A 27425-nucleotide genomic window follows, 5' to 3' on the forward strand; every position below is an offset into this window, starting at 1 on the left:
GTATGTGTGGTCTTTTGGTACCAGCACAGGTAAGGTGGATCCAGAGCACAATAAGCATCTGAGAACACACAAGTGGAAATGAAGTCCACAACAATAACTTCTCATTAGTTAATGGGAAGCTTAGTCCAGCCTATTTACCTTGCATATACAGCCTGTTCATTAGTCACTTGTAGCCATTTTTTGTTATCAGGTCGACTTCTATGGTATCATGGCACTTGTAGTTAAGTAGACTTATTTTACTTAATATTGGCTGTATAGTGTAAGAGCAGTGAGTGGTCCTGGCAATTTTATTACAGCACATTGTTATGATTGCTCCATTTGGTCAGCTACTGTTGCTAATCTCTTGCAGTGTCTAGTTAATAAGTTAAACCTTATCGTAAGTTCATATATATATATATATATGCAAACCCATAGTATATGTGGGGATCAGTGCAATCTGTGGTCTCAGGCATCCATCAGGAGTTTTACCAGGCATCATCTGACAACAAGTGACTATTATATAAATATTATTAATTTTTAACCACAGAGTGTGTTCAATTAAAAAACCATACTGACTGTAAGCAAGGAAAGGTTAAAGGAAAGCACAGAAGGGTTAAACGTCCTCCAAGAAAATAGCGACAAAATGACAGCCACAGCCAGAAGTAGACACGGGTACAGCAACTGATGGACCTAACAGTCCTGGGAGTCAAGCACTTAAAACAACAGCTCAAGTGCATAAGAAATAAGTCTCAAATGCTTTGGGTCTGGGGACCTCAGAAATATGTAGAAAAGAGCAATAGAACTACTAGATAAACAAAGATCCTCCTAGCAGTTACTTGAAGAAAAGTGACACTACTTGTAAGTGACAAGGATCATAAAGAAAAGACCTCACAAAGTGGGGTCAATGAGGTGAGGGGTAGAGGAAGAAGTGAGGGCAATGTGACTTAAGTACAAAGATTTCAAGAAAATAGTAGAGAAAACTTGTGAATGGCAGATCATGATGGGTAATCTCGAAATCACCATGGAAACAAGTCTCTGGGACTGTCTGAGAGGGACTCCTTGCTTACATTAAGTTAATTCACGTGAGCAGCACCATTCCACAGGCTGTGAAAATGGTAAAAGTCATAGTATTTAGTATAATTTTAATACACTGAATAAAAAAGGAGAAGAGCTGAGCACAAGAATTCACTATGTTTGGATTCCATATTGTGGACATAATGTTATCTACTACCTCCTGCTCACTCTGATGGATAGTACCCTTAAACTGCAAGCCAAAATTAACCAGCCCAAAACAACTTGTCAGGCTGTGGGGTTTTTTGTTGTTGTTACTTTTTTAATTGTCACAACAGTGAGACAAGTAACTAATACACAGATGAGGTCAAAAGGATCTAACAATGGCAGAGCCAAAGGTAGGCTCTAAATAGAGGACTAGAAACCATGTTCAAATATAGTACTAAGACATGTACAACAAAAGGAAATTCAAATTTTTTGGAAAGGCTAGATCACATCTCAAGAAGAGCTAACACAGAAAATCACCAGAGAAACACATTCTAAGAAAAATCACTGGATGTCAGTTAAAATTTCCCAAATGCAAGATCTCAAGACAGCAAAGTTGTCATAAACACCTACTAAAAACCTACCAAGTGATATACTAAAGATATGGAGATAGCCTTCCACAGGGACAACTAGCATGCGTTACTGGACCATATATGTACCAAAGAGACTGTAAAGGAAAAGATGATAATAGTCACCAACTGTGGTGACAGACCCAACCCCACAAACTGTCACATGAGTCACATAAGTAAAGAAAATTAAAGAGAAAAACGTTTCTTTTTCCCATCTTGTCTTTTCTGTTCTGGCAACAAAATTCACCAGGTTATATACTGGGGCCAAACAATCTTAATTTGTTTATGAAATTACAACATGGCTTATAAAGACAAAAATCATATTTTACTTATGCCTTCCAAATATAATCAACATCTCCAAGTTCCTATTAGTAGTAATTAACATTTATTTTACTAAGTTCCAGAGAACATTTCTCAAGTGCCTCATTTAAATAAATTTATTATGGATTTCCACTGGAGGAGAGCTTGCAAAAGATAAAAATCTAATGAGTCAGCACAGTGAAAGAGCTCTCACTATTGAACAGCGCCTCAGATGGCCCAGAAAGACTGCCCCCTATCTACGCACCAGGCAACTGGCTGGTAGATTGTGTATTTATCTTGCACAAGTGTTTGTTTTGACATTTTAGTTTTCAGTGTAAATTTCAGAATCATAACAACTTGCATGTAGATGTTTCATGTAGATGTACTTCACTTCAAATGGTATTGTTTTCTGTGTACTTTCCTGGAACTGGAGTTTCAGGTGCTTTCAAGCTCATGGAAGCCAGTAGAGAGTGGGATACCCTGGAACTGGAGTTACAGATGACTGTGAGTTTCCTGGTTGTGAGTTCTGGGAACTGAACCCAGGTCCTCAGCAAGTGCTTTAACAACTGAGCCATCTTTACAGCCCACTTTGACAACATTCTACAAATCTAAGATCGTTTTTCGTTTTTAATTAAATTTATAAAAAAAATCCCCAGTACTGGGGGGGGGGGGAGGAAAATTTAGATTTCCAACAATAGCAAACACAGTGGGTAGGGATCCTACCTAACCAGGAAGACACAATGACTGAAACATACCTTCTATTTCATTTTATTGTTCATTTCTTTTTTTTTTTATCTTTCACTTCAATTTTTAAATAAGTATTTGTAATGGGAAGCCTTCCCGCCAGCCTGGTTCCAGAGCCGCATCAGTCCCAAATAAACACACAGGAGGCTATATTAATTATGAAGCTGTTGGCCTTGCTTTTTCTTACTGGCTAGCTCTGACTTAAGTATTTAACCCATCTAAGTATTTCTCTTACCAGAGAAAGGGGTCCGGACTTCTGACCCCTATGGTAGCTACATCTTGACTTACTGTGTTTCTCCTACCCAGAGTCCTCCTCGACTCCTAGTCCCACCTAACTTGCTTCCCTATTGGCCAACAGTTCTTTATTGGCATATACACAAGACTTCCCCAACAAGTATTAATTTTTAAAATATTTTGAACTTCAGGGGGGCTGAAGAGATGGCTCACAGGTTGAGAGCACTGTCTGTTCTTCCAGGGAACCTGGGTTCAATTCCCAGCACCCACATGGCAGCTCACACCTGTCTGTAACTCAGGTTCCATGGCTTCTCACACCCTCACACAGACATACATGCAGGCCAAACACCAATGTACATAAAATAAAAAGAAATGTAAAAAACATATTTTGAACTTTAAGTTTCAGTTGTTTATTCCAACTGACATCTCATTGAATCTGTCCTTCTGTACGCTGAACCTAATATCAGTGTTTTGTCTATTGCTTTTCACACCTCTAGCCAACACTTTCCTTCCCACTATTACTTAACTATCTTTTCGTCCTTTCCTATTCCTTCCTTACTTTATTACTTAAATATTGGTAACTTTGGCCCTAGGGAAACTATAAACCACATTTCCCTCCAACCAATACCCCTGTGCTGCTGTCTCTGAGTCTTATAGGAGACATAGGCACAATATACAACTATTTTTTCCTACATATGACTTAAAGACAAAAATCACATAAATATCTCAATAAGACAAAAAGGCAGCCCACAGAATGGGAAAAGATATTCACCAGCCCCACATCTGACAGAGGGCTGATCTCCAAAATTTACAAAGAACTCAAGAAGCAAGTATCCAAAACACAAAATAGTGGGATACAGAATTAAATAGAGAATTCTCAATAGAGGAGTCTAAAATGGCTGATAGACACTTATGAAAGTGCTCAACATCCTTAGCGATCAGGGAAATGCAAATCAAAACAGGTGTAGGAAAGGACTTCCTGAATTAGACTCAATTCACTCAGGAGTTAAGGTCAACTAACAAATGGAACCTCCCTTATAAAAATCAAAAACTTTTGTATAGCAAATGTCAATTATATATATAATAGAGAACTAGTATCCAGAATATACAAAGAATTCAAAAAAACAAGAATCAAGAAAACAAATCACCCAATTAAAAATGGGCCATGGATCTGAATGAAGTTACAAATTTCCAACCTCATCAGTCACAGAAATACAGAAAAAAAACAAAAAACAAAAAACAAATGCTGGTGAGAAAGTGGGTAAAAGAAATCCCCCTTTCTCTGTTCATGGGATTACAAACTGGGGCAGCCACCACAGAAATCAAAGTGAACAAGTCTCAAAGAGCTAAAAGAAGATATAGTATATGACATACCCAAAGAGAGAAACATTCTACAAACTCAACGACCCGTGCTCTACAAACCGGTCACAGTGACATTACAACAAACTGCAACATGGGATACCCTGAAGCAGTCAAGTATTAGTGATGAGATAGGGCAATTTTGTGGAGTTGGTTCTCTACTTGCAACTTTGCATGGACTGTGGGGATTGAACTCAGATCACCAGGTTTGTGTGTACCTTTACCAACTGAGCCATAAAACCACCTCCAAATAAGAAACAGTTCTATGATAATCTTATTAAGTAATCTTATTAAATATATGTCAAATCCTTAGTAATGAATTCTTAAGGGTGATATTTTTGAAATTTTTCATTGTCTATAAGTATATATTTAAATTATTTTCATTGTCAATACATAATGTGTACATATTTCAAAAGTAAAAAATACATCTGAATTTTGATATTACAATAACAATTGTAAGGAAGAAGCATTTCCTCAGTGGTCATCACCACAAATCTTTCTTACCCAGCAGAGCTTCCCCATGAACACTGGGTCCTAACACAAAAGTAGCATAAGCAGTGTAGTCAAGCGTCTTCCAGTTGGTGGAAGCAACTATGAGGGCATAAATATTCCTATAAGAACCATCAGACTGGCTGCCCTGAGTGATTTAAAAAAAATGATAAAGTTTAAGGAAAGGGACCAGCTACACACAGAAAGGGTTATAACAGAGACAGTTCTTCAAATTGGCCTGTTTACCTAAAGGAAATTACAAGCTCTCCCAATATTAGTGTCCTCAGTCACTTATCTTCTTTTCTCTATTAAATATTCTTTGAATGCCAGTCTTAAAGCCAGTCTATGTACAGGTCATACACTCTTGTACATCAGCTTTATCATCACTGCCCTTAAGTAAATACAACCACACATAGTGACCCCTGTTGAAAACTCCATGCAGATAAAATGGTATCACAGCCTTGAGAAGCAACAAGTGGAGAACAAACACTGGCTGATTCAAGGGCCCAGAACATCAGTAACCATACAAAGCCTTACTGGCACACAAAGTGTGGCAAACACAACAATGTCTATGGTTATATATTATCCATATTGTTTTCCATAATCAGGAGTAGACAGTACGCTACCTTCTCTTCTAGATCAGTACTATGACACAGCAAAAGGCAGCATTTAAGGGATGGGAATATCAGGGAAAATGTTTTTAATAATGAAACCATAAACAAATGGGTAGAAAGAAAGATAATTTTTGCTGCTGTAACAGTGTTTTTGTTTTGCTTTGGTTTGAGACAGAGCCTCATGCAGACCATGCTGGCCTCAAACTCAATATGTAGTCGACAACGGCCTTGAATTCCTGATCTGCTTGCCTCCATGCCTGGCACAAGAAATAAGGTTTAGCAATACTGAATGATTTTAGGGAAGATCTTGAAATGTGAATCAATGTTGTCACCAAGGGAGGAGCTAGAGGCTGAATGTAAGTTCAGTGTGTGGAAAGGCTGCCACTATCCGAAGTCCACATCAATATAGTTTAAGAAGGTGCATTAGGAATTGTAGTGGAGAGGGTGACTTTGGCAGACATTTTTTAATGGAACTTTTTTTTTGTTGTTTATTGAAAAATTTAAGATTTGGGTTCATCAAAACCAATTTCTGGGAAGAAAAAAATTAAAACATACAATGGGGCTAGGGGAAGTTAACATTGTCTAGGCCACAGTAAAACCCAGAGGATTCTTACAACTGAAATTTTCTAGGGGCTACATAATCAACTCTTTGAAAAAAACCTACCTATTAAATTTGCATTGTATGGTTCCTGGTGCTGAGGTCTACAGAATAACTAGCAGGTCTTCAGAGCTTGAGCTGAATTCCATGAGGGGTCACTTGGCTTGACTCTTGGTTCTCCTTGTCTAAGAGGAAGGAGCAGTCAACAGTGCCCACCTACTGGGCAGCTTCATCCTTGACATGGTGAGCCTGCAGAACTGGCTTCTCTCCCTTAGAAGAGAGAGACTCAGCAGGACTTCACCATAGGCAGCAGCTCAAAGTTGTTAATCCAGCAGTATCCCCATAACCTTTCCAGCCAAGTTAGGTTGCAATAATTGGTAAGTGGGAACAAACATTTCTTGGAGGTGAGGGTGCTGCAGCCATCAAGGAGGCAGTCAGGAGTTCCTGCTCCTGTACACAGACTACAGGCTTTTTTGACTAGGTTCTCTGGGAAAGCAACCACCTACAAATAGATGCCTGTATCAGGACCATTCTCCTCCATTCCCTTGACTTCTTCAAAATGCAGTTTTGAGAATTCTCAATTTAGTTCTGTAGACCACTTTTAAATTGGATCCTTTGGTATTTTGGAGACTTGCTTCTTGAGTTCTTGGTAAATTTTGGAGATCAGCCCTCTGTCAGATGTGGGGTTAGTGAATATCTTTTCCCATTCTGTGGGCTGCCTTTTTGTCTTGTTGACTGTGTCCTTTGCCTTGCAGAAGCTTCTCAGTTTCAGGAGGTCCCATTTGATAATTGTCGATCTCAGTGTCTGTGCTACTGGTGTTATGTTCAGGAAGCAGTCTCTTGTACCAATTCATTCAAGGGTACCCCTACTTTCTCTTCTAAGAGGTTCAGTGTGACTGGATTTATATTGAAGTCTTTAATCCATTTGAACTTAAGTCTTGTGCAAGGCGATAGACACTGATCTATTTTCAGTCTTCTACATGCCAGCATCCAGTTATGCCAGCACCATATGTTGAAGTTGCTTTCTTTTTTCCATTGTGTAATTTTAGCTTCTTTGTCAAAAACCAAGTGTTCATACGTGTGTGGTTTAATATCAGGGTTTTCAATTCGATTTCATTGTTCTACCTGTCTACTTTAGTGTCAATAACAAGCTGTTTTCAGGACTATAGTTCTATAATAGAGCTTGAAGTCATGGATGGTGATGCCTCCGGAAGTTCCTTTGTTGAACAGAGTTGTTTTGGCTATCCTGGGTATTTTGTTTTTCCATATAAAGTTGAGAATTGTTCTTTCAAGGTTTGTGAAGAATTGTGATGGGATTTTAATGGGGATTGCATTGAATCTGTAGATTACTTCTGTCAAGATTGCCATTTTTACTATGTTGATCCTACCTATCCAAGAGCATGAGAAATCTTTCCATTTTCTGATGTCTTCTTTCTTTCTTTAAAGACTCAAAGTTCTTGCAATACAGGTCTTTCACTTGTTTGGTTAGTGTTATCCCAAGGTATTTTGTGTTGTTTGTGGCTATTGTAAAGGGTGATGTTTCTCTGATTTCTTTCTCAGTCCTTTTATCATCTGTATATAGTAGGGCTACTGATTTTCTTGAGTTGATCTTGTATCCTGCCACTTTGCTGAAGGTATTTATCAGGAGCTCCCTGGTAGAGAGTTTCTGGTCACTTATGTAAACTATCATATCATCTGCAAATAGTGAAAGTTTGACCTCTTCCTTTCCAATTTGTATCCCCTTGATCTCCTTTTGTTGTCTTATTGCTCTAGCTAGAACTTCAAGTACAATACTGAAGAGGTATGGAGAGAGTGGACAGCCTTGTCTTGGGAGTGCCTACTGATACAGCTACTTTGGAAATCAGTATGGAGATTCCTCAGAAAAATGGGAATCAATCTACTACAAGACCCAGCAATTCCACTCTTAGGCATATACTCAAAAGATGCACATTCATACAACAAGGACGTCTGTTCAGCTATGTTTATAGCAGCACTATTTGTGATAGCCAGAACCTGGAAGCAACCTAGATGCCCCTCAGCTGAAGAGTAGATACAGAAAATGTGGTACAGTTACACAATGGAGTACTATGCAGCAGAAAAAAAACAATGGAATCTTGAAATTCACAGGCAAATGGATGGCACTAGAAGAAACCATCCTGAGTGAGGTAACCCAGTCACAAAAAGACAAACATGGTCTATACTCACTCATATATGGATTTTAGGCAGGAAACGGGAGTGCCAGCCTACAATCCCACTGCCAGAGACTCTGGGAAACAGGAAGGACCCTACAAGAGATATGCATGGTACCCCAGAGAAGGTGGAATGAGGCAAGATCTCCTGAGCAGATTGGGAGCATGGGGGGGAGGGGGAAGCCAGGAAAAAGAGAGAGGGAGAAGAGGAGGGGAAAGGAGGACATGGGGGAGCAGGAAGGTTGAGTCTGGAAGAATAGAGCTGAGCAGGATGAGAGATACCATAATAGAGGGAGTCATTTTAAGTTTGAAGGGAGAACTGGCACTAGTGAGATTTCCAGAGATCTACAATGATGACATCAACTGGCAAACTAAGCAATGGTGGAGAGACTACCTTAAATGCCCCTCCCTGATAATGAGTTTGATGACTATCTTATATGCCATTCTAGAACCTTCATCCAGTGACAGACAGAAGCAGAGGCAGATACCAACAGCTAAACACTGAACTGAACTCATGGAACCCAGTGACAGAGAGGGAGGAGTGATGAGCAAAGCAGTCAAGACTGGGCTGGTGAAACCAGAGAAACAGCTGAGCTGAACAAGGAGGAGCTCTTGGACCCCAGACTGATGCTTGAGAGGCCAGCATAAGACTGATCCAGACCCCCTAAATGTGTGTGTCAGTAAGGAGGCCTAGGTAATCTATGGGCCTTGGGGTAGTAGATCAGTATTTATCCCTGGCACACAAATGGACTTTGTGTGCCCATCCCACAATGAGGGATGCTCTCTCAACTTGGACATTTGGGGGAGGGCCTAGGTCCTGCCCTAAAAGAAATGATGGATTCTGGAGATCCTGCATGGAGGGCCTTGCCTTCCCTGGGGAAGGGTGAGGGGAATGGGGGGGGTTGAAGTAGTTGGGGGGGTCTGATGGGAGGGCGGAGGAGGAGGGGAGGGAGAGGAAGCTGGGACTAACATGTGAAACAAGCTTGTTTCTAATTTAAATAAAAAATAAAAATTCCCAGAAAAAAATGCAGTTTTGGTTTGGTTTGGTTTGGTTTTTGCCAAAGCTGATCCTTACAGGCCACCAGGTGGAGCCCAATAGTCACACAAAATAGAGCCCACTCCTCAGCCTGATTCGCTTTTCTTTGCCTTTTAGCCAGGTACAGCCATGGTTCAGAAAGGACTTGAAAAATCTCTCTGTGTTATATAACTTGGTGTTTCCCTTAGAAGAAATGTTCTTGGGAAACTAAAATACTCATTTTGTGCAAGGGGGGTTGGTGATTATAGAAAGTTGTTTTTCTGTTTACTAATCTTGTAAACAATGGCCCCATAAGAATTCATTTCTCCCCTTTGCCTTATGGCCACCACTGCATTTTTCCTGCTAAGATTAAACAATTTACACAAAGCAATTTTAGTCACATCATCCAATTATACCTATCCCCTAATGAAATTCAGTATCTTCAAAACCAAATAGAAGCCAGATATGGTGGCTCACGACTCTGATTCCAATACTCAGAAGACTGAGGCAGGTGGATCTCTGTGAGTTTGAGACCAGCTTGTCTACACAGCATGTTCCAGGACAGCCAGGCTATACAGTGAGACCCTGTCTCAACAAAACAAAACCTTAAAAGAAGTGCTTGCTTCCAAGAGCTGACTTATCTGAAAACTGACCGTTTAAGGGCAAAGCTAGGAGAGAAAGATATCAATCAAACCACACCCAACCTTCTTCTCCCCACACACCACAGCAATCAGGACTTCTTTTTGGTTGCTTCCATGTTGCTTAGCTATTGACTTTGTTGCCCTCATTGAAATCAGCAACCAATCCTACACATCTTGTTCAAATTGCCTTGAGTTAAGCCCAGACATCCTCAAGTTCAACCATAAATCTCTCATCTTTACTGCACCTGCACTACTCATTTCCCCTTCAAGGCCCCAAAAATCTGTTAAATAATCTAAGATATACGTCAATTTGCTCTAGACCAGTTCCTCTCCTACATTCTTAGCCTTCAGTGATGCTTCTCACAGTAGCTACTGTAAAACTCTTCCATTTTCTTCAAAATTTGCCCTTACATTATTTGAAAGTACTCCATGACAAAGAAGAAAATGAGCATGGTATTTTTGTGCCCACAGCATTCTAGAAGAGATGAGGCTGAGGCAGTGATCTTTAGTTTTGGTAGTAGATCTTACAAAGGTCTAAAAAATACCAGCATGAATGCTACTCTGAGTTTCAGAAGGGAATGATGATTTAAGAGAGCTGAGGAGTTCCTAAAACTGTAAATCTCATTACATAATTGCAAATCATTCCAGGGAGGAAGCCAATGCAGCTCTTTGGTTACTCTGGACAAGAGTCCACTACCAAATATTAAAAGTACTGAGTATGCTGTGATTTATGACAAAAAGCGCTGGTCCCTAAATGCCAAGAAGGGCTCGTGGAGACTATCTTTGGGGTTTTGACAGAATTACAAGCCTAATATTTCACAAAAGATGGTAGGTATATTGTGAAGAAAAGTCAAGTGAGACTCCTCATGATAATTCTAATATCAAGACAGAAAACAATTCTAAAAACTACGAGTCTCCAAACTGTAAAGGCTTCTGAGTGTTCCTTCAGTTGAGTTGCCAAAGTGGCACAGGGGATGCCAGAGAAGCAATTACAGCACATGGGAGCCAAGACCAATGGCTTCCTTATGGATCCTCCAAAAGCTACTGATGTTATCTTTTCTATGAATGTTCATATTCTTTTCAATCCTTTTGTTAAATATCACGACTTCCTAACATTGACATCCTCCACCTGATTTGTACACTTGTTATTACTTGTATACCAGGAATTGATCTTGAGGTTATGGAACTCTTGGTTCCACTCCAAACTCCCCTTCATCCTTCTGTATGTCCTAATCAACCTAGCTGTAGACCCCAGGATCACCTTCATTTCTTCCTAATCGCCTGACCAGCCTTATCCTTAGGTATCCTTGATCAAAATGAACACATGGCCAAGTGAAGTAATAAGTCAGCAACTACAATCCAAACAGTATCTGAGCTGCAGGGTAGAACTTATTAGAAGCTATGAGAATGCCCAGAAGGAGGCCTGGAGTCAGGGAAGACTTTGTGAGTAGCCAACTGAGTTAAATTTAAAATCTGAGTATTTCACCAAGAGGTCAAAGTCACTTCTAGGAAGTATGTGTCAAAAGCTTGGAGCCATGAGCAGGCACAGTCATCTAGGGAAACAGCAAAGGACAAGGGATCAGTGAAGGCTACGGTAGAAGACAAGGAGGCTCTCAAGGACATTGTGTCTGAGGTCTGGAAGCTCATCTAAGATTCTTCTACCTTTCCTTTATACAGAATTTACCTTGTTTTCCCCAAAAGTTTTCACTCCTCTTGTCTCTTCCATAGTTCTCCTATTTCAGGTCCTCTCACTTCCTCTAGCTTCTTAAGACAGCCCATAATATCTCTAGCTGTCCTTCATGCCCTCTTCTCTCCATTCTAGACTTTCAATGTAAAAGATCTGTTAGCAAAAAATTTTCTGTCTTCCAAGAAATGATCCTAGACCTTCCCTTTATTCCGACTCCTCCAAACTTTCATTAAATTATATTCGTTCTGTGGAAGAATTTAAGATGCGCTGTTTTGTACTACAATGGTAGCTCAAAAAGACAGGACCTTCACTTCCCCTGCTTCTCCATGTTGCTTCCCAGAAAGTTGTGTTCACAGTCCTGGTCGTGGGGCAGAAGGCCTCAAAAGCCTGGATCCCACATCTACTTCAAGTTACTACCTAGGAAAATACCTATCTTAAACTCGGTAACTGCAACTGTCTGCCCCATGAATTCTGTCATCTGATCCATACTTCAGTATGTGACCCTCAGAGTGGTCAGGGATGCTAGGTGGATAGCTGCTGTGTATGTGACCTTCAGAGTGGCCATGGATGCTGCTGTGCAGATGGATGGCTGCTGTGCAAAGTGAAGCAGAGGAGCTCAGCTCACAACCAGAAGGGTGGCTGCCTTGTCATGGAGCTTGAGAGAAAAGCTATACTTTTACTGTCTTGTTACTTAAGAGTTTCTCGTAATCCTTCCCGTTTCACACCCTGGGTTTTAGGAGAACCACCAGATTCTCATAGTAATCCCCATTTTATGTAAATGAGTGCAAGTGAGATTCCACTTCTTAGAATCAAGCTATCTCTTTGCCATTTATATCAAGGTCTTCATCAGTCACAGCTTCACCCCTGCACTCTCAGATGGTACAGTACCTTACACACACTTGAGGCTATCTGCTGTACTAAATTGATCCACCAAAGAGGAATATAACTTAGTAATTAGTAACAATTTCACAGGCAGAAGAAGCTCAGGGAAGACGAAGGCTCAGGAAAGAAATTCAGGAGGAAGCCACCTTAGCTAATTAGGTTTTTACGCACTGTTTACGTAGAAGCTGACTATAAACTTCCACCCACTGCAACTACTACCTCATGCTCCTTGTCAAAGCCTGGCAAAGATGAGGGAGGAAACCTAGGCCACTGTAGCATATCATGTGCAGCTTGGAAAGCAGTGACCTCAGTTCCTAAAGATCAGTAACTGATAGCCAGAACAAAACAGCAGGGGACCACCAACAGCTCAACAGCTGCAGCCCTCGCCCTCCAGGCAGGGCAGCAGGTGGCATCTGAGAACTTCATTATGGAAAGCTGTCCTGCTTTACTTTCTTAGTAAATCTTATCTTCTCAGAAAGAATTTTGAAGGCACAGTTTAAGAGATACAATTTGAATGTCTTTACATTACACATGTAGGCAGAAATCATAGTTTTTCATCTAAATATGATTACATTCAAGTTTTACTTTGGAAGTTATATAACACATGATTATCATTTTAGAATTTTCTTTCTTTAGAACCTCTTGCTGTTTCCAAGGCCTGAATCCCTCTGTGGCTGCCGCTGCCGATGTTACTGCACTTAACTTGAGCCAAGGGTTCCTGATGAAATAAGGACTCAACTGTGCATGAAAAATATATAAGGTCCTTCAGAAACTCACACCAGGAAGATTTCCTGACTCCACCCTTCGACTTGAATACTCGGAAAATGGCCCAATCAAGCTTGCACAATGGGACATGGTAAAAAGGCAGATAAAAGACAACTGGATTTCCTGCTTTGACATAGCAGTCTTCCCCTGTCGCTGCCCAACTGAGTATGGCAACACAATCAATGGGGACAGGTGGCACAACCATCATCAGGCCCTTTGAGTCGATGGTGAGAAACAGGCAAGCCTGTGAGAAGGGCTGTTTGGAGCTCGAGAGGCTGATGTCACTGTTTGGTAATGAGTTAGGCTTTAAAAATTATGACACTGCAACCATGTCCTAGCGGGCAGAAAAGAAAGCAAAACAGTTCTCAAATGGCTCTGAGGCCATGAAACTTACTCCTATCTTCACATAACTGCAAAAGGGACATGGGGTGATGTTTCTTAAATTGCATCAGTATGACACATAGATAGATAGATAGATAGATAGATAGATAGATAGATAGATAGATAAGATAGATAATTTGTTGGTTTGTTTATTGAGACAGGGTCTCATTATATATCCCTTGCTGGACTGAAACATAGAGATGTAGTCCATGCTGGCCTTGAACTCACTGAGATCCACCAGCCTCCATTTTCTATGTGCTGGGATTAAAGGTGTGGGCTACTGTGCCTGGCCTAATACACAGATTTAATTTAGTTTAAGTGACTAAGCATGAAGTACATACAAGTAGAATAAATCTAATAAAAGCAGGACATAGTGGCCAGTGGCCCAGAGGTCATTCATTCACCATAGGCTCTGATTAGCATAGGGTATCTCCAAGAGGATCTTACACAAGTTGAATAACCACTAAAACTAGACTACAAGTAAATGTCTAAACAGATTCCTCTACATTATATACTTATATTTCATTTTCTGTGGTGCAAAAACTAGATACTATTATAAAGGGTCAAAAATATATCTAACACAATATCATTTTTCTTTCAAAATGAATACTAGCTATAAAAAGAAATAGGTGTAACATCATGAGACAGCTAGGTCCAGCAGATTCTTCAAACAAAATAAAATGACAATCATTGATAGTCTAAGGACCATAAGTTTTGACAGTTTCCATCAAAACATGGTACCTTTATTCTTCCCTACAGTAGGGTGAGTCTGTCTGCAATGCCATACATGAATCTTTAGCATTACTTAAACTAAAGATCACCATGAACAAACCCAACACTCAAACATGTCTTCATGTTCATATTAAAGCAAAGAAGCAAGGGACCCTTTGACTACAGTGGGACTTCTCATATTTTAACATGAAGATCTGAAAGTAGAAGACTGACTACTGTTCAGTACAAAAAATTATCTGAAGTAAACAGGTTCCAGTGGTATTTATCACATAGCAGGAAGAAGCTCAGAATGTACTTTTATTTTATGGCAAAAACAATGGTGTTTGCCTCATAATTCAAACAATCTATAGGTGACATAAGGGCAATTTCTAAAAGATCAGGGCCAAAATGCACTAGTACCAAGGCTTTCAGAAAGAAGACAGACCTGAAGTACACAAGCTGCTCACCTAAAGCCCACCCACACTGACTTCTTCCTGTGCTCTTCAGTTTTCTGTCAAAGATCACCTACCCCAGGGCAAAATTACAGTCCTCCTTCCAGTCTATGATACGGCAGATGAATAGTGTGTTGGTATAATCTTTAGGTCGGGTCATGAAGTCCTGGGGACAATCTTTGAGAGGTACATAAATTCTAGGCACTCGGTGATCAGAGGGAGAAAACAGGGCGTATTTCTTAATCAGGTCACTGTTCTTATCAGCCAAGAGTTTGAGGATGCCAGTTGCTGCTCGAGAATGCTTTTTCTCCAAGATGTAAACCACCTGAAAACACAAAAGACAAAGTCTCTATATGAGAATCAGTCAGAAAGTCAACAGTATATTATCTATCAACTAGCTGGACCTAGCTGCTTTGAGAGATCGCCATGAAGTGACTCTCTATGATACTCTGTAACTAAGTGATCTATATGTAAGTTGCAACAACTTAAGTATTCAATAACGGGTGGTGGAGAGCCAAGAAAAAAACTATGGACTAGATGGATAAATTAGATGAAAACGTGTTTTATAACCATGCCTTTACATGTCTTGTAAAGGTATATGTAGGCCAGTAGGGTGGACAGCTCCAAGTTTCTGCTCTGCATTATACTTTGCCCACATAAACAATAGCAGGATTTCCTAAAAACAAAACAGCAATTATTTTCTTTAAAAATGTTGTTAAACGCCGGGCGTTGGTGGCGCACGCCTTTAATCCCAGCACTCGAGAGGCAGAGGCAGGCGGATCTCTGTGAGTTCGAGGCCAGCCTGGTCTACAAAGTGAGTTCCAGGACAGCCTCCAAAGCTACAGAGAAACCCTGTCTCGAAAAAAAAAAAAATGTTGTTAAACATTAAAAAAAATACTGTTCTCAATTGGGATATAATTTCTATCTCTTTGTTGACATACCCTATAATGTCTGTTGAAAGGCTCTTGTTGGACAACCTAGCCTTGAGTATCTTGAGGCTAGCATCAACTGAACATCTTTTCCCATTTAATATGGTTGTTTTGGTTTTTGGTATGGTTCTTAATGAGTCTATTGTATTTTAGACCTCTTGGCTATCACCTGAAAAGATTCTGAGTCCTACTCAAACCTCTCATAGGCAGAAACCTTATTCAAACTTTAGCACATTTTAACCTATTGGAACACTCAAGTTCTAATAATAATTCTGTTTTCAACTTAATTTTATATGTGTGGTTTATATGGTAATACTGTACTCCTGTTACCCTCTGCTAGTTATTTCTGTGAGTTACAAGGGAGTCTCCCAGATTAGACCACCTGGGAGTATGAAAGGGCTATCTCTAGCCTCCACGGACTGTCTTCCAATTTGGAGTATTTTATTATAGCAAGATCTCCCTTGTTGGTACTACCAGGCCACAGGGATTATAACCCTGTTGAGGCAGGGTCTTAATGGCCAATGGATAAGTCCTCTAGATGAAGAGAGGGAGCACTCCATGTCAGGCTACTTACTGGAGTAAATCCCTTTTCACTGTGGTCTCTGGCTGCCTGGTACCTCTAAGTTCGAAAGGGGAGTCTCTGGCCCCTAGGAGAAAAGGCTTCCTGAGCCTGGTGCTTCCTGTCATTGGATCTCTTGTTTTGAATCCAGTCAGTTGCCTGCTGTCTCTTGGTAGGGAGAGAAATTAGGGGCCTGAGGTAAAAGGAGAGCCCTTGCCTCAGCCATTTACTATCCAAGACTTCCAGCCAATTTCCTTTGCAAGTGTTACCAGAATTGCCTTGCTTTTCTGGGGAGTTTTGTGTTAGATATGAAGAGTGAGCCTCACTGGCCCACCTTCTATTGCTGGGCTGGATTCAGAAACACAGCCTGTGTCGCCCTCTGACTGTGTGGTTGTGAGGTCCCTGCCACTCCCTACTTTCTTTATCTCTAGGGTTCCTAACTGGTTCATCCTCCCCTTCCACCCTTCATAGCTCTCCTCTGACTGCCTCTTATTATATTCTTTCCCACATTTTTATTTATGTTTACTAAAAACAGGCTCATGCCATCATATCTGAACTGATTAATTCCCCCATTTAATTTTGACATTTCTAAAGAATAGGGAGTACTTGAGCATTACCCATTATGCAAACAATGTCAGTTATCCTGGGAATGATTCTAATTCCACAAAATTTTGCATGTAAGTGCTATTTTTACTTATAACTTTAGATCCAATCCATTATGAAATACTATCCAAGGGAGAAGAAGAGAAGAGATGAACATGGTAGAAGGGTGGGAGGAAATTACAGACAGAAGTTTCATGAACAGAGGCTATCTCTACCTAGCTTTAACTACAGTCACAGAGGACCATGGTTCTGTGCAGTCAGAGTTTGATTTGACAAGAGAAGCAAAAGGTCTAATTTTTATGTAAATATTTTAAATACTGCCCACATGAGACAAAACAGGCATAGCTTTGTCACATGTGTATTATGTATAATGTATAAATATGTGTCCATATATACACACATGCATATACGTGTTATATACAATACACAGCTGATATGGAGTGATAATTTAGATATCCCTCATACAAAAAACACAGGAGACAACCAAAGAACTGTGAGAAGAGAAAGGTAAACTGGACCCAGTCGCCAGGTTACCCAGGCATGACAGTCATACTCACCTAGTTCATCTTAACATAGTTATCCCTAAGAATGCCTAATGAGACAAAGTTATGGGAAACTCCATGAGTAACAGCAGGGTACACATAGTCTAACAACTTACAAACTCTTCATGTCAAAAGACAGGAGAGTTACTCTCAGCAAGATGGTTGGGGTGTAGCCATTTGATTCTCAGAGTCAACACTAATGGATGTTTGGTCTTATACCTAAAGATGCCACTATCATCCCAAATCAACTGAATAAAAGTACACTCATATGCTTAAAGTTGCAAAAGTCCTATTCACTTTCCCTAATTTACGGCTTCTACTGACTATCTAATTATCTAAGCAAATATAGTTCTGATGAACATCCCAAGTGACAAGTAGAAAAGATCTGTAGGGAATGACCTTTGCTGATTTCTGCAGTGACTTCTCAGGTAAGACTCTTGTGTCCTGTGACGTGGGGGTGTTCTCATCTTTTGTAACTGGAGCACTAGACTCTTCTTTTCCTAAGTCAGAAAGAAAAAAAAAGAGAAAATACACAGAGATCTTTAAGTTCATATTAGAAAGTTTCACAGAGGCCAAGTACTTCATGCCACTCTTTTCACAAAAAAAAAAAAAAAAAAAAAAGGAATGTGCACAGCAGTTGGGAGATTTGGATAAGGCCAATCACATGTTGTATCTGTGCTCGCACTGAACACCTGGTCTTAGCAGGGTACGTTTGAGCTACTTAAAATTACTAACATTCTAAACATGTAGACAGCAGTAAAATGAAAGATCTAGATGCTTTATATGACTCAAGCACATAAAGAATAAAAGTGATGGGCAAGTTTATCATTTACATCTGCTAAAATAATGAAATAAAAATGAACATAAACATCTACTTTTTTAATTGGGCATTCTTACAGAGTGCAGTTGAGGAGTTGCTCACAAGAACATGGGTGACCCCAAAGCAATCATATCACCATACACCTCACCCCATCATGGATGGCAACTGAATGTAAGCTGTATCACAGAGACACTGAACAATAACAAGTACTTTAAAAAGTACTTTGGTACTAGCCATAATGAACAAAACAATGAAAAATAAACAGCATTTATTGAATGAATGAATGACCCAACCTGACTCTGATTTTCCTAGTTTTCAGTCCTCATTGGCAAGGGCTATTGCTGTAACCGAACACTTGGTAAGATGCTTGAGGCCCTAGATTCAATCCTCAATACCATCCAAAAGGAAAAAGATTCTTAGTGGTATTACATAAAGAATAAAGTACTTAGAGTCCTCTAATGCTAATTTTGTAGTCTTTAATGTTACAATCCACATTTACCCAAGAAACTGAAACCTTATCTCCCCAAGGAAGCAGTGTTGGGCTTTGTATCAGACGTTTACATTAAAAACACCCACAGGCAAAAGCAGCAAATTAGATTTTCTGAAAACTTAAAGGTTCTTATGTTTTGTTTTGTATTTTCATTTGTTACATTAGATTTCCCCTGTAAAACATTCTTCTCCAGCTATATCAGAGTTTCTAATTAACAATTAACATAATCCATAATCAATTCACAGGGAGCTAACAAAGACTTGAACTTATCATCTAGACATGTCCAAGACCCAAACAGAAACATAAATCCTTTTCATGACTGGCTGCCTCTTCTGGGTAGCTCTGGAACTACTGCTGTGGTCTCAAACTCAGAATGGTCAACTGTGTATGTTTATCTTTGCTGAAATTCTCCCACCATAGTGCTACTGAAAGCAGAACTTTCAGTCTTCCAAAAAGGAAAAACAAACTTTCCCATGGTAAATGACCTATCAGTAAAAGAAAGGTAACCACCCAAGACCACCTTTTATCTTAGAGCAATAACTCAGGATGAAAAAAATATTACCAGACACTTCCAGAACATTTTTAAAAAGATAATCTGAAAGAAAACACACATACACAGTGTTAATTTCTTTTGTTATATGACATATCTTGCCAGTGTTTTCTACAGATTAACACAGTTCATTGAAATAAAACACAGGAAGACAAAGTTACAATTGCACACTACTTAGATATTTGATATTTAAAGGTTTGGACTTTAAAAGTTAGCAATCAAGTCAGACTGGGGAAAAAAACTGATTTTCTTTTCTTTCATTGTCTTGTCTGTTTTCTTGGTAAGTTTCTGAGACTGACCTTGAATTTGTAATCTTCTTGTTCAGCCTCCTTAGGGCTGAGATTAAAGGCATGTATAACCATACATGTTTTTCTAGGACAGCCCAAACTCAGGGCAAGCCTCTTTCTGGGATGGACACAAACACAGACAGAAAGTGACTATCACTTCAGGTTCCACGATGACAACAGCAAGTCTGCCGTTCCAAAGGTTATACCAGGTTACATATAAAATGAAAGGTTGAGAGATGGAAGTGGGCGCAGGCATGACTTCTTTCCGTCATACCTCAACAGGACCTTTTCAGGGTCTCTATTCAAAAGGTCATCCTGGGAAAAATAAGGTTTTGTTCAGAGTTACAGTCAAAGAATTTACATGAACATGTACAGTGCTTCAGGTGAGAATCACAGATGTTAAGTTAGCAAAAGTAACAAAACACAACACTAAGATGAAAAAGTGACTCAGCTTAGCATATTGCCAACAACTACGTCTTGCTGCACCTAGAATAGTAAAGCTTCCAGTTTAATAAAAGAGAATGCATTGCTTAATCTGAAGTCATTTATTAATCCATTTATTTGAGACATATATTTATTGAGTACAAGGTATTTATTCAGTTTTTAGTAATAGAAATATGTTCTGAGACCTCAAGAAATGTGGAAATGGTGTTAGTAAGTAATCACTCTGTAAATACAAATGATAAATTGTGACAAATCCTAAAAGACAGCCCTGAAGAGGAGAGGGGAGGGGAAAATGGTTTAGGGGTTAAGGAGAGGCTTGAAGGAAATAACACTGACATCAGGACACAGTGGCATGGGCAGGAGTAGCAAGGGGTATGAGGAATGGCAGGTGAAGGGGTAGAAGCAGGAAGGTCTCCTATATGGTCTTGATGAAGGTCAAGAAACAGAAAGCAGAAGTTACAATGGGTCATGCATCGATGAGAATGAGAAACAACACAAGTAAAATCAGATGGGGCCTTGCAGGATACGTTGAGTCCAGAATTTATGCCTGGAAACCACAGGCATCTGGGTGCAAGGGTGGCACAGCTCAGGGCAAGAGGCCAGCACACTGAGAGTGGGGAGAGAGAGAGAATAATGAAGAGGTGCTACCAGAGTTTAGGCATGGGGACAGAGATGTGATACAGGCACTAGAGAACTACGATATGTTTTGCAGCTGAACTGATTGACTGGTAGCAACTTTCTATGAGAACTTTAGGGTCACTGCATATAAGCAGAGAAGAGTTATTTCCAGGTTTATGGCTTTAACAGCCACATTGGCGGAGCATCACTTAAAGTTTGGAGGAGGAAGTGAAATTTGAGTTCTAATTTGGAGTTGGCCATGCATGCTGGTCACACCTGTGAGACCCTCAAGGGATGATGCTGAACAACCAGCTCAACACAATAGTCCACAATTTATAGGGATAGCTAGACTGTGGCTTTGAATGCAGTGTGCATGCTGTCTACTTCTGCACTTTGTCTTTCAGCCCACCATGTAGAACAAAGGTTCCACACAAATCAATTCAACCTTAAACCCATGAAGCTTTTCTACTGCTCCACACTGCTGTGCACAAGGAAGGGCCATGCACTGTCACAGCTGAGGAAGCAGAAAAGGTCTCATAAGACATTGATGGTCACTACCAGCAGGTTGGAGACACAATGCTGGGTGGGAAAAAGATGCTATAGGGGGAAAAACATGGCTCCGAGAGAGGGAGGACAAGTCCATGCCAGAGAATCTAGTTACTTCCCAATTCTAGTCTCTTCTTTCCTAATAAAGAACCCAAATTTTAGCAAGGCAGCCTGGTTAAAAGACCGTGCTTTTTTGTAGTTGTTTAAATTAGAAACAAGCTTGCTTTACATGCCAATCCCAGCTCCTGCTGTTCTTTGAATTTCTGGCATAATTCTGCGCTAAAGCCATCTGGGCCTGGGTTTTTGGTTTTGTTTCTTTTTTGGGGGGGGTGGGAGACTTTTGAAGACACTTCTATTTCATTAGGGGCTATAGGTCTGTTAAATTGCTTATCTGTTCTTGATTTAATTTTGGCAAGTGGTATCTATTTAAAAAAATGGTCCATTTCCTTTAAATTTTCAAATTGTGGGGAGTACAGGTTTTCAAAGTATGACCTGATGATTCTCTGGATTTCCTCAGTGTCTGTTGTTATGTCCCCCTTTTCATTTCTGATTTTGTTAATTTGCATGTTCACACTCTCTCATTTGGTAAGTTTGGATAAAGGTTTGTCTATCTTCTTGATCTTCTCAAAGAACCAACTCTTTGTTCAATTGACTCTTTATATTGCTTTCCCAGTTTCCACTTTATTGATTTCAGCCCTCAATTTGATTATTTCCTGTTGTCTACTCCTCCTGGGTGAGTTTGCTTCTTTGTGTTCTAGAGCTTAAAGTTGTGCTGTTAATTCTCTAGTGTGACTATTCTCCAGTTTCTCCATGTGGGCACTTACTACTATGAACTTTCCTGTTAGCACTGCTTTCAAAGTGTCCCATAGGTTTGGGTATGTTGTGTCTTCATTTTTTTTATTTCTTCTTTGACCCAGGAATGGTGCAATTGTGCATTATTCAATTTCCATGAGTTTGTAGGGTTTCTACAATTTGCGTTGTTGTTTAATTCTAACTAACGCATGGTGGTCTGATATATTGCCAAGTATGTGGTTGATTTTTGAGAAAATTCCATTTGGCACTGAGAAGAAGGTATATTCTTTTGTGTTTGGATGAAATGTCCTATAGATGTCTGTTAAACCCAATTGAGTCATAACTTCTATTAGTTTCTTTGCTTCTTTGTTAAGTTTCTGTCTGGAGGTCCTGTCTAGCGGTGAGAGTGGAATGTTGAAGTTTCCCCTTATGTGTGGGGCTTTACATGTGATTTGAATTTTAGTAATGTTTCTTTTACGAACGGAACGTGAATGCCTTTGTATTTGGAGCATAGATGTTCAGAATTGATACTTCCTCTTGGTGGATTACTCCTGAGATGAGTATGAAATGACCTCCTTCGTCTCTTTTGATTGACTTTAGTTTAAAGTCTAATTTGTTAGATATTAGGATTGCTACCCCCACTTGTTTCTTGGGTCCATTTGATTGGAAAATCTTTTCCCAACCCGTACCTCTCAGGTAATGTCTGTCTTTGAAGCTGAAGTGTGTTTCTTGTATGCAGCAGCAGGATGGGTTCTGTCTTCAAATCCATTCTGTTAGCTTGTGTCTCTTTATGGGCGAAATAAGACCATTAATATTGAAGGATATTAATGACCATTGATTGCTCATTTTTGTTTGTTTTGGAGTTGGTGGTGGTGGTGGAATTGTGTGTGGATTTTCACCTCCTTTTTCTTTTGGCTGTTGGTAAAGTGAGATTATCTATTGCCTATGTTTTTCTGGTTGTAGTTAACTTCCTTGGATTGAGTTTTCCTCCCAGAACTTTCTGTAGGGCTGGATTAGTGGATACTTATTGTTTAAACCTGGTTTTGTCATGGAATATCTTGTTTTATCCATCTATAGTGATTGAAAGTTTTACTGGGTATAGTAGTCTGGGCTGGCATCATGGTCTCTTAGTGTTGGTAGAATATCTATCCAGGACCTTCTGGCTTTCAGAGTTTCCATGGAGAAGTTAGGTATAATTCTGATAGGTTTGTCTTTGTATGTTACTTGACCTTTTTCCTTAGCTGCTCTTAATATTTTTTCTTTATCCTGTATGTTTGGGGTCTTGATTATTATGTGGTGAGGGGATTTTTTTGTGTGTGGTCCACTCTATTTGGTGTTCTGTAAGCTTCTCATATCTTCATTGGCATATCTTTCTTTAGGTTGGGAAAGTTTTCATCTTATGATTTTGTTGAATATATTTTCTGCCCCTTTGAGGTGGTGGTTTTCTTCACCTTCTTCTATACCTATTATTCTTAGGTTTGGTCTTTTCATGGCGTCCCATATTTCCTGGATATTTTATGTTTAGGGATTTGTTGGACTTAAGATTTTCTTTGGTTGATGAATCTATTTCTCCTAGTGTATCTTCAACGCCTGAGATTCTGTCTTCCATCTCTTGTATTCTGTTGGTTATGCTTGCATCTGTAGTGCCTGACCATTTGCCCAGCTTTCCTATTTTCAGCATTCCTTCAGACTGTGTGTGTTGTTTTTTTTATTGTCTCTATTTCAGCTTTCAACCCTTGTACTATTTGAATTATTTCTTGCAATTTTTGCTTTGTCTTTTCTTCCCTTTCTTACATTTTTTGATTTGTTTTTTTTTTTCTTCCATTTCTTGAATTTTGGGTGTTGTTTTTTCTTCCATTTCTTTAAGGGATTTTCTCATATCCTCTTTGAGGGCCTCTATCGTTTTCATGAAGTTGTTTTTAAGGTCATTCTCTTCTGCTTCATCTGCATTGGGGTGTTCAGGTCTTGCTGGTATAGAGTCTCTAGACTCTGGTGGTGTCACACTGGTTTTTCTGTTGCTGAGTGTGTTTTTATATTGTCTCCTTCCCATCACTTCTTCCAGTGGATGCAGACAGAGTCTCTTACTCCCCTGGTAGATACATGACCACAGTTCCCTTTCAGTGGGTGCAAGCAGGTCCAATACTCTAGTGGCTCTCCTCTTGCATGGATGGACGTAGTCCTAGTATCAGGGCCTTGGCAGTCTTTGGGTAGGCTGGACCCTGTCAGTATGCAATCCACAGTGTGCAGTCCCCAGGTCTCTGGTGGTTCTGCTCAGGGCACTAGAAGGCAGGCCACAAACAGGCCCATGCTTACCTCGCCTGTCCCGTGGGTGGAGAATGGGACTTGGATGCTGGCAGTCTCTGGGCATGCTGACTCCCCTTGGGATAGGATGTGCAGAGTGCAGTCCCCAGGTCATAGTTGGCTGACCAAGACAGTGCTTTTAAAGCTTTTTTTATTTTTTTCAATTATTCAGGGCTGCCAGTTTTAGCCATAGCTTTAACCAGTAACGTGGAAGGGAAAGTATTGTTAGTACCTTTCAGGAAATATCCCTCAAGTTCAGAGACCCAGCTTCCTTCATACCTACAGGCAAAAATGCAAAGGTACTAGCTGCATCAAGCGCAAACCTTGGTTGTGGAGGCCACACCCTGCAGAGGAGCAGGACAGGAGGAGGTATGGGAGGCTACCCTGCAAGCCATGGCCCGCCCACATCTGGTATCTTTAATACATGAGAGAAATAAAGTTCTTTTCACTTAAGCCACCACTATTTTAGGATTCAAAGTATTCTCTGCAGAACATACTTTCTAATTTACAGGTCCAGACAAAGACAGTGACGAGCTAAGATACTAGCCCATAAAGCATCCTAGAAGCCAGAAATAGGATTCTTGAGCATTATACAGTACATAGTTAGGACTATGAAGTTGTTAGTGCTCTGGAGTGGAGAGACAAGAGGAGCAAGGGAGCTTTGAAAGCTGGAATTACAGTTCATGTGAGATAGAAAGTCATTGAAAAATATGAAGTTGACATGATCAGAATTATATTACATTAAAAACTCAGTGGTGTAGAGTAGAGCTAACCCTGGTAGTATAGCTGTGGGAAAGTCCACCTGAGAGCATGAGATGGTAGAACTGGCCATACCCCTCACCTGGGCAGTATGGGAGAGCTGGCCCCAAAGGTGTGAGAGCTGGTGAGCTGGTACTGCCCCTCGATGGCTGTAGGACTCAGGAGAGCTGACCCTGGGTGGTATGGGAGCAGGGGAGCTAGCCCTGCCCCTTGACAGCTTTGGCACTCAGGTGAGCTGGTCCTGCCCCTCACCAGAGCAGTACAAGAGAGCTGGCCCTGGTGGTGTCAGTGTAGGAGAGCTGACCCCAATGGTATGAGAGTGCTAAAGTCAGTCCTGCCCCTTGTCAGATACCACAAGCAGGAGAGCTGGCCCTGGTGGTGATGGTGCAGGAGAGCAGGTGGCCTGACCAATTCAGCTACTACCCAGTCCCAGATCCAGGGCTTTGAGTTGGCCCACCCAACATCTATCCCATTTAAGAACTGCTGGGGCGCCTGAAGGCACTGGTCTTGCAGAACCAAAGCTGCAGGATCTCCATGACACAGGACAACAACAGGATATCTGAGAGGAGTTCCATCCAGGATCCAGCATTGATGCTGTAGCAGAAGCCAGAAGCCTCAAACCAATCCAATGACTCATTGAAATGAACATTTGCAAGCAAAGCTATTTGGGCAAAAGGGTGGGCTGGGTGACGCAGCGTAACACACCACAGCTTCAACAGCAAGGTGCTTGCTTGCTTCATCTTTATTTTTAACCATTTTTATTTGTGTTTTCTTTTGGGGGCAGGTTGCAAGTGTGGAGGGAAGATATGAAGGGACAGGGAAATGAGTGGGACTGGGATATATGGTATGAAATTCACAAAGTATCAATAAAAAGGTTTTTTAAAAAAGTCAATAGCAGTAAGATGTTAAAAGCCAGAAGGTCATGGAGTTTGCTATCAGAATCTATACCCACAAAGTCTTATCAATATGGCTACCAAATATGAGCTGAACAAGGACACCACCAATAGACACACCAAGGGGATGAGGAAAAGCTCACAAGGCCTCAACCCTACACAAAAGACAACTGAGGAAAGCTGGGGGCAGGAGAGGTGGTCTTCCCTAGTGAAGAGTATACCAACTGACTCTCCAGTGCCAAATGGTCAGCCTTTAAAATATACATACAAGAAACAATATACAGACTGAACAGGCTATATTTAGGAATATATGTACATATACACACATACACATACGTAACCAAGAACAATTAGTGAAAAAAGAGGCCATGAATTTGAAGGAGAGTAAAAGGGGTATATGGGAGGATTTGGAGGGAGGAAAGAGAAGAAAGAAATATAATTATAATGTTTTTTTAAAAAGTCAGTAGTCAACCTAGCTTCTTTTAAGAGTTTCTCTTTGCATTTGATTTTTTATCACTTCCCCTTTATCCAAACTGGATTTGAAAAATTCTACTTACAATCAGCAATCTTAAGCCTGTGACCTGGCGTTTCTCCTGTTTCAGAGTATCTCAGCTGATTCCTCAAAGCCGCACGCTTACCCTTGCTGTCTCATTTCCTGCTAGGGTTCAAACTAAGCTTTAATCATATAACTCTGTGCTTTAGTTTTCTAATTTTCTCTGTGCTGTACTTCTTCTTACCATCTTCCAGTTTAACTGCTTGCTTTATCCAATTTACAATTAGCTCTATCAAATTTTTCTCTTCAAAATAAATAAGTGAATTCTTTTTCTCATTCATTGAGTTTTTAATTTCATTAATATAAAGTTATTTCCATTTCTTTTTTAATTTGCAATGACACAGCTCATAGTTTTGTATTTTTTGCAAGTATTTCCAGGCTTATATTTTATCTTTCAACAGAGTAAAAAAAGAAGTTTTTCAGACTGAGATGATTTCAGTATCTAATAATGTAAGTTTAAAATTTTTTGTGTATGGGTAACTTGGCTAGATGTATGTCTTTATGCCACATGCATGCAGGTCCCTCACAGGTCAGAGAGGGTGTTGGATCTCAAGGGCCTTGAGTGGCAAGCACTACCATGTGGGTGCTGGGAATGGAACCCGAGTACTTTGAAGAAAAGTGCTCTAACCACTGGACCATCTCTCCTGCTCCTGACATGTTTTCTTTTCTTTTCTTTTCCTTTCTTTGTTTTTTAAGGAACTCACTGTGGTTTCTTACTTGTTTTAAATCTGGCCTTTGCTTCCCTTGAGTGCCTGGGTATATTTATGTGCTGGTCACTGAATAATCTGAGGCCTATGCTTAAGAAACCTTTCACTTAAAAGAATTTCCAACTGATTTTGCCAGAGAGCCAAAGGCATTGCCAGCTCTTAAACCAATTCAAGAGTGGAGATCCCTTGGTTTCCTAGTCAATCAGCTTGACCCCAAGGAGCAGATACATGTGAGAGAGTGTATGTTCCAGGGCTATCCTGATAGTGTAAAATCTGAAGGTCTCATATTCTTATGAAGAATCTGGGCTTTATTTCTATCTCTACAAGCACTAATCAAATCTGTAATGTCATGTGGACTCTTAGAAGA

At 40.2% G+C, this 27425-nt stretch overlaps 1 protein-coding gene across 3 annotated transcripts in view; it reads right to left on the reverse strand.

The window, feature by feature from the left end:
• The window catches only part of Dis3l2 (DIS3 like 3'-5' exoribonuclease 2), a 330069-nt gene that overhangs the window by 168341 nt on the left and 134303 nt on the right, over positions 1 to 27425 (reverse strand). For all 3 annotated transcript variants that reach the window (XM_040753119.1, XM_040753118.1, XM_040753120.1), the window contains 2 exons: positions 17698 to 17798; positions 14743 to 14990 (listed from right to left, as the gene is read on the reverse strand). In XM_040753119.1, the coding sequence (XP_040609053.1) occupies positions 14743 to 14990; positions 17698 to 17798 (349 nt within the window). The remainder of the gene's footprint in view (positions 1 to 14742; positions 14991 to 17697; positions 17799 to 27425) is intronic.

Source organism: Mesocricetus auratus, unplaced genomic scaffold (genome assembly GCF_017639785.1).
Source record: "Mesocricetus auratus isolate SY011 unplaced genomic scaffold, BCM_Maur_2.0 Super-Scaffold_100010, whole genome shotgun sequence".
Lineage (NCBI taxonomy): Eukaryota > Metazoa > Chordata > Mammalia > Rodentia > Cricetidae > Mesocricetus > Mesocricetus auratus.